Below are 12,827 nucleotides of genomic sequence, written 5' to 3'. Positions count from 1 at the left end.
CAACATTATTCTCATCCTAAACCCAAAGCACTGTCACAATGAAGAAAATTGCCTCTATCCCAATAAAAACCAGGAAACGCGTTCTTTCCTAAAATGGTCTATAAAGATTTCAATGAAAACTTCCTGAAAACACCTCACGGCTACAACTTACAAAACTCACAGGGAGGAGCCCCATTACTTACTTAAAATATATTGAATTTTTGAACATCATTGTATTTAATTTACTGGTTTTGAAATAAAAACAAACTTTCTTATTCAGAATGCATATTTTTATATTATATCATAGGAAGCAACAGGAGGCTTGTGCTAAAATGATAAGATAGTCAATACTGAAATTAAATATCATTTCAACAAATTACTTCAATCATGCTGAATTGATTCTTAAGAAGATTAGAATCAGGCTTTTTTGTTTGGCCAGTATTTTTGAGATTATTGAAATGTTTCTTGTCCTTAAATGGAGAAAAATAAAAATCTCAAAACTGTTCACAGAAAAGGAAAATGATTTTATATCTAGTATGATGTCATGGTAAGAAACATTCCATTATAATGACAGCATTTGTATTGTACTGTATTCATTTACAAAGCCACCAGATATACTGTGAATCCTTCTGTGTCTGAGTTTTATGAATACTGAATACCAGTGTTCATAAATCCTGTTTGAAGAGCTTACAATTTGAATAAAAAATATGACCACCCAAATAAATTGATAGTTCTCCACGATCATATGGATAGATAAGAACAGAGTCATAAATACAGTCATCTGTTTTTTGTGTCCCTTGGAAAGCTTTAGCTGTTGGGTCACACACTCCATATCACTTCACAGTAGTCTATGCTTAAAGAAGGCAGTAACAGCAAGATTTAGGAAAGAGTAGGTATCTTTCTTAAATGAATCATGGAGAATTTTTGCCACATGCCATGCCTTTGCTGCTTTATAGCTGTCTGATAAACTCTTCAAGTCCAATCAAAATTAGCTGGTTGCATTGCTCATGCAGTCATTTCATTGCAAAAATCTTCTGTTGACATAGTCATTTGGCCCTTCATGGGGTGCAACAAACCAATCTTACAGAATCATAGAATGTTTTGAGTTGGAAGAGACCTTAAGATCATCTAGTTCCAGCAACCCTGCTTTTGGCAGGGACACCTCCCTCTAGACCAGGTTGCTCAAAGCCCTGTCCAGCCTTCTGCCAAAGGAAGAAAGAAAAAACTTCTCATATGTAAAAGCTAATTGCATATAACAGGACAGATTTGCGTTAAGAGGGGATAGTGGGTAGATACTACTTGTGTTTTGCCATGATTAATTTCAGGTGTAGCAGTCAGAGAGGCTTCTAACATCACAATCTGGGAGACAGTACTACACATTACCTCTCAGGAAGATCATCTTGATAATCCATGAACATGTTGCCTTTCATAAACATCTTCAATTACTCCCACATGTATTTTCAAAATTATACCTACTTAGATTTTTTTTGGCATTTCTGGTGAAGTTCATCCTGTTGATGTAATAAGAGCAAATTAAAAATTAAAGAAAAAAAAAAAAAAAAAAAAAAAAAAGAACCACTACACAAAAAAAACCTGAAGGTTTATATCCTCTATCCTCTGTATTGATTGCAAAATATCTACTGAGAATTTTAAGTTGACTTTCTTTTTTTTTTTTTTTTCCCCATGGTTCAGATCCAGAATAAAATATTATTCTGTGTTTTACTCTTCACTATTAAAATTTTGGAAGTATTTCTCTGTGATTGATAGGCTTATTTCTAGCTAATGAATAGTATAATGTATACCTTCAATTTCTTGAGGCTGCTATTCTTTGACTTTCTGAATTTTTACGGTGAACTTCATGTCTTGAAGCAATTTTACTTACTAAATCTTCCATAAAGGCTGGTTCAATTAATGTCTCTTATAAGCCCAAAAATAATCTGATAACAGTATGTACATGCAGCAAACTATTATAGATAAGCCAACAAGGAAAAAAAGCCATTCTGTATTCCATAAAGAAATCCCAGCATACTTTTAAAAATTATTTTTAGGTTTAAAAGCTTGCTTTTTTTGCTGGGTAACGTAGTTATGTTCAGATGGTTCAATTGGCTCAATTGCTGGGCAGGAGGAGCAGCAAGAGCAACCGGCAGTTTTCCTGAACCTGTTCTATCAGATTGAAGTATTATTATGCACTGTACTATATTAACCCTCATCTGGAAAAAAGCACAATCTGTCCTTGTTAAGCTTCTTAATAGCTTCTTTCTAGTATTGAATCATTGAAAGTGGAACAGATTGCTGCAGTTAGACTATAGACTGGGAGACCTGGCTCAGTTTGGAACAAATTTACAACTTGGAAGCAGGGATAAGCATTGCTGATGCTGATGTAATCAATGGTTTTTTTTTGTTTTGTTTTGTTTTTTTTTGATTGCTTGTTTATTTAAAACATGCAGAAACATGTGAGAGCACTTTTTGAATGTGGATTAATACCAGACATTCAGGTAGGCAACATACAGAATTCAGGCTGGTATAAGAACGCAGCTGCCCATTGTTGCTATGAGTACAGTAACGTATTTCCAAAAAGTCACCAGTATCTAGCAGCTCTGATTATGCCACAAGCTTTCAAGATGATATGGACACCAGTACAATATAAGGACGCAGCTTTCCTAACACTGAAACAGAGACGGAATTTGGTGGTGGAGGACTATGAACTGACCGTACATCAGTTCTAGCTTTTGTTGTTTGTGGAAGCTTTTTCTGATGAATTGGAATTAGTCAAATAGCAGTAGATCAATCCTTCCCTTCTGTTCAAATTTTTTCTTAGGAATTTTCATTAAGTTTATAAGTAGAAACAGAATACCTTCATGGCAAGACTGCCAGGTTGTAGGCAACTTCTGTCACAGGGAACTCACAGAAGATGTTGCACTGGTTCCAGATTTTCACTTAGAATTGAAACTAAAAAATTGCTCTTCTCAACACAAATCCGTGCCTTGGCCAGACATATGTGTAAGCCCAAAAATATTTCTCCTTGACTCCTAGAACTTGCTAAAGACAGGGAACTACCCTGGTGGTGGAAATTTGTTCTTCCTGTGTCAGTGTGGGCAATTTTCTATTATGGAAAAATAAAAATTATATTCCAAGAATCAAATATCTATGAGAAACCCAGTTCCACACAGAAAGGAAATGCTCTCCACTGTGAACCTCATCTCATTCTCGAGGAAATGATATACTATACTTTCCCTAGTTTTCCACTCCCTGTGCTATATGTGCACCTTTGTACACATACAAGTTTTCCACCAAAAGATCGCTCAGAAGAAATTAACTGTAATGTAATGCAAAGGAATTTAATAGAAAATTATTCCTTTATCCATCAAGAAGTGTTCATAATCCCCAAAGTATTACTCAAATTAAACATACATAACTCATCAAACCTCTAGCAAAACAGGGGAATTCACTATGAATAATTAAAGAAGTAGTGTTTAATCAGAAATGATCATGACAAAATCTCCACTGGTGTGTTTGTATGAATATCTTGAAGAAAAAAATATGGCTTTCTGTTTCCATCATATCTCTCTTGAGTTTAGCCAGCTATAGTTTTCCCAGTTGGAAAACTCACTCGCAGATTCAGAGTGCTGGGATGCACTTGTTCCAAATGTTAAGAAAGTCTCACTTTTTTAACTGGCCTTTGTAGTTCAGCATGTTTTCTCTCATTTTTGGTGAGGCACTGATTTCTGTATGGTTTCACAAAACCTCCCTGTCCTGATAAATGATGAGATGATAGTATTTGTGTAATGGAAAAGGCATGAAAAGAATTAATGTCTTTTATGAAGTGTTGAGGTTTTTCAGCCTGGAGAAGAGAAGGCTTAGGGGAGATGTGAAAGTGACCTTTCAGTATCTAATTCCTTCCCGCTCAATTGATTCTGTGCTCATCACAAGACGTACTACTTTTTCAGTACTGTAATTAAGCCTGTTCTTAGCTTAATAGCAAGCTTTGGGGTAACAGTTTTGGATGTTTATAACATTTTCAAAGAGTTCAGTGTTTAGAACATTGAAGAGATCAAGCTCTGTAAGTCAGGAATTTTTCACTGACAATTTCTTGATAGAAAATGAAGTTTTCAGAATTTCTATTTCTTTGAGATACATTATGAATTCTGTTTTTTTCCTCAAACATCCATACTCTGCAGCAAAACTTAGTGCAACTTTTCTCTGTTAGGGAAAGTGAAACAAAACATTTAATTTTGATCCAGACTGACTAAATAAGAATAACTTTAAGCAAAGTAATAAATCTAAATAAACTCTATTTCTTGTCAAACTGTCAAGTTGTACTTTAGATGGCCTCAGGGTCTGTGGAAGTTCTTTGTGACTGACCCCTATTTTTCCTCTAGACTGTCTTTTGAGGCTGTAATAAGTCTTTCATGAGACTCTACGTTTTTGAACTCCAGCTGAACTCCCTCAGCATCTCATGGGAATCACTTGATGCTGATACACCACAGGAAATTTTTGCCCTATGAGCCTGGCACATGAGAAAGCACTGAGTGTCTGATTTACAACTCCCAAGAATCACTGCTACAAGAGTTTAAAAATCCACACACAATTTGCAAAGTAATGGATTTTCCATCAGACCTTGTCACAGCTGGGAGGAAAATGAAAATTGGCGCTTATCACACAGGGAGAGCTGCACTTGAGTTGCTAACCTCAAGATCTCAGTGATTCGCTTCTGATGTGACATGAAGTTTTTGCAATATTTCCTTTCTTCCACTCTGTCTCTTTTGGTTATTCAGATGATCTTTGAAGTTGAAATAGAGTCTTTTGTGTTCATATACTGGAACTTAATACAGGCTCTAAAATCTAAAAGCAATAGAATAACTGAATCATAGAATCACCAAGATCAGAAAAGGCCTCTAAGATCACCCAGTCCAACCATCTACCAATAGAAGCAATTTCCTGTATGGGCAGGCTGAGTAATCCAATGTCCAAAGTCACAAAAGCAGATGAGGACAGTGAGAGTTCAAATCCTGTTTTATGACTCTCACTACTTCGCATATATTTTCACTATTGTCTTACATGCTGTTATCTATGCTGAAAAAATATTTTTCCTCACAGAGTCTTCTATCTGCACACAAACAGAAGCAAAAGATCAGCAGTTCATTGCAAAGGCATTGCTCTAACAAGCTCATTCAGTCTTATTAACATATTGACTGTGTTTTTGTGGAATAGTACTCTGAAGTTAAGACAGTACTTTGGAGAAGACAGAGTTTCTGTCTCTAATTCCTTCTGATTTAAATTAGACAAGAAGCAGATTTAGAAAGCCAGATGGAGGAGCACACGGAACCAGGAAGACAGTCCTGGTCAGTGTGATAGTAAGTGGGATCAGTACATCTACTGTTTAAGCACTGTGTTTTTCAACAGGCCTGGTAAAGAATGTTGTTGTGTTCAGATTTCATTATGAACAAACTTGTGTTGTTATTATTTTTTTGTTTTGTTTACATTCAAAAAAATTACACCCAAGAATATATCCCAAACATTTATTTTTAGATATTTTGAAGCAAGCTCCAGAGCAACTGACCACATTCAGTCAACTTAAGAGAATCAGAAATCAATGCTTAATTTATATATACTTTGCTGTAGACATTTTGAACAGATACATTTATTGAGATAATTAACAGCTTTTGTTTTCAACAGAGAAGATTGCTAAATAAAAGTCAGGTTTCTTAGGAAATTTTGTTGATCTTGGCTTGAAAAATGGATGAATAAATTGAAGAGTTGATGTTATTTTCATAAGATGGATACAGAGATCCCTGTGCAGATATATTATGTACTCTTTAAAATATTTGCTGTTCCCAAAGAAATAAAAGCTACTGCAAATTTCAAAGTATTCATAAACATTTCTGTTTGCATGTAGGAAACTATGGTGAAAGTGGAATGGAAGCATTCAAAGATATGGCGGCCAAGGAAGGGATCTGCATTGCACATTCCTACAAGATCTATAGCAATGCTGGTGAGCAGAGCTTTGACAAGTTACTGCGGAAGCTTCGGAGCCACCTGCCCAAGGCAAGAGTGGTTGCCTGTTTCTGTGAAGGCATGACTGTGAGAGGGCTCTTAATGGCTATGAGGCGCCTGGGACTTGCTGGAGAATTTTTGCTGCTGGGAAGGTGAGTAATGCTGCACAATTAAAGCCCATCTCATCAGAGAAGGACAAAATGAAAGACAGTTCAGTGGTGCATATGTAAAGCCCACACTCATGATCTCTTCTAGACACGCACTATCTAAAAGGCCAAAAGTAATGTCAGCTGTGTTGCAGTGGCACATATTGTACAAAAAAACACTTTATTGCCATGATGTCCATGCAAACATAAATCTGGCCAGTTCTAATAAGATCATTATGAGAGGGAAAGCACACACACAGTCATTTGGTTTGTATCATTCCCTTCATTTACAGCAGTTTAAAATGCGTTACGTAAGTATGCAACCTCATTCAAGTAGTGTTAAGAACTGCTGATGTGGCTTCTGGATAGATGTGAATTAGGAAGCTCCAAAAAGAAGAGGTTAATATCTATATCCTTTTCTTCCTTTTTTTCAGCCAATGTACTGATCTGTCCCTACTGAACTAAAGGCAACAAATAGGTGAAACTTCTTACATGGGTTTCAGTGGTAACAGAGGTTCCTTCTCTGATATCTATGGGGAGAAAGAAAAATGCTCAGATATGTTCACCCAATAGGTGAACCACAGAATCACAGAATCACAGGGTGGCCTGGGTTGGAAGGGACATCAAGGATCATAAATCTCCAACCCCCCTGCCACATGCAGGGCCACCAACCTCCACATTTAATACTAGACCAGGCTGCCCAGGGCCCCATCCAATCTGGCCTTTAACACCTCCAGGGATGAACGGGGCATCCACAACTTCTCTGGGCAGCCTGTTCCAGCACCTCACCACTCTCTCTGTAAAGAATTTCCCCCTGACATCCAACCTAAATCTCCCTTCCCTCAGCTTCAAACCATTTCTCCTTGTCCTCCTCTCATCTACCCTTTCAAAGAGTTGGTTCCCCTCCCCTCTGTAGGCTCCCTTTAGGTATTGAAATGCTGCAGTGAGGTCACCCTGCAGCCTTCTTTTCTCCAGGCTGAACAAGCCCAGCTCCCTCAGCCGGTCTTCATAGGGGTGGTGCTCCAGTCCCCTGATCATCTCTCCTCTGGACCTTCTCCAACAGCTCTCTGTCTTTCTTGTACTGGGGACTCCAGACCTGGACACAGTACTCCAGATGGGGCCTCACAAGAGCAGAGTGAAGGGGACAATCATCTCCCTGTCCCTGCTGGCCACCCCTCTTCTGATGGAGCCCAGGATACCATTTGCCTTCCAAGCTGCAAGGGCAGACTGCTGGCTCATGTTAAGTTTTTCATCTATCAAGACCCCCAGGTCCTTCTCAGCAGGGCTGCTCTCAAGGACCATTCCTTCCAGTCTGTATGGATGCCTGGGATTCCTCCAGCCCAAGTGCAAAACTCTGCACTTTGCCATGTTGAACCTCATCAGGTTCACCCAGGCCCACCTAGCCACCCAGTCTGTCGAGGTCCCTGTGTATGGCATCCCTTCCTTCCACCATGTCGAACAGTAGGAAAAGTCCATGTAATTGTCAAAGAAGTAAAATATCTTAATGTCTACCTACTGGGACTTTACCACAAAATTACCACATATTCTAAATAAACAATTGGACCCCAAAAGAGATTAGAAAAATGGTATTTTGACCACAAAATAAAGCATACCAGGAGCTAGCTAAAGTTGCCTGCTGCTCTTCAGGTGCATTATTACAAGGATGGTCTGATGCTGTTTCAAGTATGAACAGAACAGGAACAGGAATAAAACAGTATCTGTGAAGCAAGATATCCTGATAAGATCCTCAGGGCAGCATGTAAGGAATGCAGCTTTTCTCAACAGGCTTGAAAGCTCTATTGCTAAGACTACTACCTCTATATTTTCTCTTTGGCACAAGCTTTGGATTATTTTTTTTTAATTTTCTTTTTTTTTTTCCAAATTGAGATGCATTTCTTACTTATTTCTCTGTCTTATGGCACTATGGCTGCTTTCCTTTGCAAATGCACTTTCTCTGAAGTGTCTTCCATGGATATCTTGTTCCCTTTTCTTCCCTTCTTTGGCCTGACCAAAAAGAAGCAAGTGTTCTCAGGGTGAGATCCATGTAAGTATATTTTTATGTCTGCAGTTTAGACATATTCATGTGCACTAACCACATCTATAGTTAATGAAGAAAAATAGGGCCCTCTTAATTCCATTATAAGTAATGTGGACATTTAATCTGTCAACTTGTCATAGATAGGATGTTATATAAGGACAGGTAGCAACAGGACAAGGGGAAATGGAAGAGGATAAACCAGGAGAGGATAGATTTAGACTAGACTAGTGTTGTGGGTGAGTGCTGTAGTTAACATGCCTTTTTCTGTGTTTCTACAAATCCAAACTTGAGAAATTGAGAAGATATTGTAAGATAAATGAGTAAATGAAATTTTGCAGACCTTAATATGCTCTAATTTCATTTTTGGCTATTTCTACTGCTTCAGGGAAAAATAAATCTGCCAGAACTCTTCCATCTAGAATATCTTGCATTGTGTCTTTGGCAAGAATGTGGAAGCTAAACATGGTATACGTGTTCAGATTTCTTCTGTGGGGATAAAATAAGCAGTTAAGAAAATATTTTCAGTGTACAATCATGCCACCCCTTTGAGGGATTTTTGAGAAGCCTGCTATAGCCTCACCTGAATACTGATGCCTGTGACACAGCTGCCTGCCGCCCACTCATTTACCTGATTTCTCTTCTTCAGGCATCGGATTGTAGCCCAAGAAAGAATCATATTATAGCTATTAATTAAATGCCCTGTAATTAGCAACTTTAATTCAGATCCTTCCATGTCACTCAAAACAAAAGTTTGTTTTCTACAGCAGCAATAAAAGACTGAGGAAATGAAAAGCTGTTTTACCTTCTACATCCAAAGTATATTTAGCCAGAGCTATTGAAGACTAGAGAATGACTTAGTTTGGAAAAGAAACTCTGTGGATTCCCTGTACTTGGCCTCCTTGTGGCTCAGTGGCCCTCAAATTGAGCAATAGCAGTCTACAGCTATGTCCTGCAGGAGATGGAAGCAGTAGAGTTGCTGGTCAAAGATGTTTGGAGAATCCTTTTCTTTTTCTAATACGAACAACAGAAGGCTAAAGTAAGAACACCGTAAGGTAGGGCTTGAGGATTACATATAGAGAAATGATGCAAATATTTGCACTGAAAATAAGTCAGTCTACCTTATTTTTCTTATTTTCTTCTCACTGTTTTAAATTCATTTTTGTTGACTAGTTCCAATAAATACTGCATCTTATGGTCCAATTTCACAGTTACTAATACAGACATAAGCAAGCTCTAATTTGGTTGGAGGGAAGCTCAGAGAATGTTTGAAAGAAGGTCTTCATTTTGCCCTTGCAGGAATGCTCTATATTCCCCAGGATGATTTGTTTGCATATATGCTCAAATACATACGTGTTGTTATCAGGCAATAATCAGAGAATTTCCTTGTTAATCCATGGGCAAGCGAGCACATCTTCTACTTATGTCAGTAAGAGATGCATATGTCTCTGAGAGGAAATACAGGTCCTAGACATCTGAAAATCTAACATCAGAAAATAAACATAGCTGTATGAGATCAGATCAAATGTCCACCAAACCAGCGTATGGCTTCTGGAAATGGCTAATAGCAAATGACTGGCAAAAAGTGACAACAAGCCAGGATGGAGTGAAGTTCATCCAGTGGATTCGTAAATCTCTGACAAACCTGTAGGTCAAAAATCTAAGTCAAAGGTAATGTCTCAGAAAAGAAAGCCCTTGTGCATGCAATGCAGTGCTGTTAGTAAAACAGAAGTTCAGATAAAAATTTTAGTCATAGAATCATAGAATCAGAATCATAGAATGGCCTGGGTTGAAAAGGATCTCAAAGGTCATTTGATTTCATATCTCATTGCATTTCTATGTCTTCAGACTTCCTCTGTGACTTTTGTGGCTGCTTGAGATAGTGAGCATCTCAAGATAGAGCCTCTATTTTACTACACACCTATGTTGCCTTTCACACTCCAATGACCCAATTTCTTTTAGTCATTTGTTATGTGCCATAAAGAGACAGTACTTCAGTGTGGCTCAGTAGGCATTCTTGCTCAGTAGGAAACAAAAATTATTGGTTGGCACTGGAAAGAAATCCATCCTTCTTCTCATTAAATAACTGATCACACACTGCATTGCATTCATCTGTCCAATTAAATTATTTACTTCTGGAAGAATCTGATCTAAGACTGACGTTGACAATCTAGAAAAGGCAGTTTTTACAGCCAAAACTGTTGTACAGAGTTGTGCCACAGAAAATGGCACTGGCTGGAATATCAGAATGTCGTTCTGAAAGCAGGATCATTCTACTTAATTCATGCTTGTTCCATTTTTGGATGTATCTAATTAAAGTCTTTCAAAGAGAAAAATCCCATAGACTCCTCAGGCAACTGTGCTTAATTACTCCTTTAATTTTTACTAATCTCTGACTTATTATTTTCATGGAATCATGGAAGCATAGAATCATTAAGGTTGGAAAGACCACAAAGATCATCTAGTCTGACAATCAATCCATGCTTGTGACCACTCTATATCATGTCATTCCAAGGCTGATAACTCTATCACTTCCCTATGCAGTCTGTTCTAATACCTCACCACTCTTTCTGAAAAGAAGTAAAGAAATTTGTAAACTTTTTTTTTTATTATTTTAATCCAATTACTTCTTATCCTATCCATGTGAACAAAGGAAGCAGTTATTTTCCTGACTTTCTAAGACTACTATTTATATGTACTAAGACTTATTCTTAATCTGCTTTGAAAAGATTCCTTACGAAAGGAAAACACATTTCACAGTATGGGATGAGACTTTTACTCTACCCGTAGAATTCAGACATGGGGGAAAAACAGAGATAAAGAGGAGACAAAGAACTCTGAAGCACTTTAAAAGGTTTTATTCTCATGGGCAAAAGGGTAAATTAATGAGGTGACTTCCTGAGTCTAAAAAGAGATGGTGAGGTGATCTCAAAGACAGTTTCACATTGACAATAGACCTTTATATGCAGTCTTGTGTGAAATCTAGTCACTGGCTTTGTTGGGAAATTGTACCCATTCGTGGGTGCATGCTTCTGGTTTTATCTTTGATTTTAAAATCCTGCTCTATCCAAAAACATTAAAACTCAGAAAGGGGAAAAGCTAAGGGTGGATCACTGAGAATTGCTCTTTCTAAATGTCTTCTAAGAATGATAGGAAATGCTCACTGAGTTTTCTGAAGTGAGCCCATTTTGAGGATGAAAGATCCTCTTTCAAGTTTAAGAAAAGAAACTAAAAATAATCCTGGAACAATGCAAACATTTTCTGTTTAAACCTGAGAAAAGATTAGAAGTTTTCTTCTCAAAAATAGGAAATCAAAGGATGAATGTAAATTCAGAGCTTAAATTCCAGAGTGCTTATTCCATTATTTGGTGTTGGTTATGTGATAAAACTAACCATTTAAAACATTAAATCTAAAGCTGAAACTGTGTTCCAGGATATATTCCTAGAAAGATTCAAAGATATTCTGAACAGGATGAAAGCTATTACTGTCCTTCAGATTTTCTGATCTGTAGAAGAGCTATAGATTTTTGAATAATGAGGTTAAGTGAGCCTAAAATGATCTCCATTAAATGCTCGGTACATGTTTGTTCAAGCAACAAAAAAGATTGTGTTTGTTGAGAGGCACTGATTAGGGTTTAAAATTTATTTACTTTATAATCGCTCTTCCTTATATTCTGTAGGTATGGCTGCTGGTTTTTTTCTTTTTTTGTTTGTTGTCGGTAGCAGTGGTGTTTTTTGCTTTGTTTTGTTTGTTTTTCTTTTTTTCTTTTTATTTTTTTTTCCCCTGATTTTATCTGAATCATCCCAGAATCTGCACACCTGCTCACTGTATATACACAGACCACAATCGGGTACCCAAAGTTGTCCATGAGAGGAGAAAACTCAGTATTTGGTGGCTCCATCTTATCATCTCATGATCTGTTCCAAATCACATGGTCCAGGAACATTCTCTTCTCCCAGCAAATCTGCCATCATTTCTATTCAAGTCTTAATTTCTGTGTCCCTCAGAAATTCTTTATATAGATAAACAGGAGAAGAGTGTGCGGCAGATAAAGAAAAGGACGTCACCAGAAGGGTATTCATTCAGTTGTTTCATCTTTACAGTTGTTGTTATATAAATTACATATTTCAGTTACAAGGGTAGAATAAGAATTACAAAGGCAGAGAGAGGCTTTCTGTACATCTGCATCTGATACGACATAGGAGTACTTAAAATACTCTAAAGACCTGTATACAAAAATACTACTCATGTCGCAGAGATTTATGTGGAGGAACTCATCTTGATAATACTACTGAGTGACTATGGAAGAATTTTACTAGAAGTAATGAAAGCTTCTGATTTGTGAACTGGTGGTGTAATTCATTTTTCTATCACTCCATTACATAAAGTGACAAAGTGGCACACAAAGCAATGCATTTCCCCCTCACTATGGCTGAATTGATAGTTTTTAGTGGAGCCGTTGTGTCTCCAGAGGTTAAGGCTGAAGGCGACTGGTAACGTGGATGAAATATCAAAATTCCCTAATCATCATTCTGGTAGAATTCAGTTCACTGCAGCCTTGAAAAGACACTGTAAATCTTGGCAAGAAGATACTGCTTTCAGGAAGAGTAGATAAAAGGGCCATGAACTGTTTCAAGAAAAAAGACTCAACCCATACTACGTTGATCCTTTT

At 37.4% G+C, this 12,827-nt stretch overlaps 1 protein-coding gene across 3 annotated transcripts in view; it reads left to right on the top strand.

The window, feature by feature from the left end:
- Positions 1 to 12,827, top strand: part of GRM5 (glutamate metabotropic receptor 5) — a 234,467-nt gene that overhangs the window by 99,216 nt on the left and 122,424 nt on the right. For all 3 annotated transcript variants that reach the window (XM_042862524.1, XM_042862523.1, XM_042862522.1), the window contains exon 2: positions 5,876 to 6,125. In XM_042862524.1, the coding sequence (XP_042718458.1) occupies positions 5,876 to 6,125 (250 nt within the window). The remainder of the gene's footprint in view (positions 1 to 5,875; positions 6,126 to 12,827) is intronic.

The sequence above is a fragment of the Lagopus leucura genome, unplaced genomic scaffold (genome assembly GCF_019238085.1).
Source record: "Lagopus leucura isolate 7727_CA_CO unplaced genomic scaffold, USGS_WTPT01 Super-Scaffold_702, whole genome shotgun sequence".
NCBI classification, from domain to species: Eukaryota; Metazoa; Chordata; class Aves; order Galliformes; family Phasianidae; genus Lagopus; species Lagopus leucura.
The sequence above is the reverse complement of the archived record's forward strand: the minus strand, read 5'-3'. Positions and strand labels throughout refer to the sequence as shown.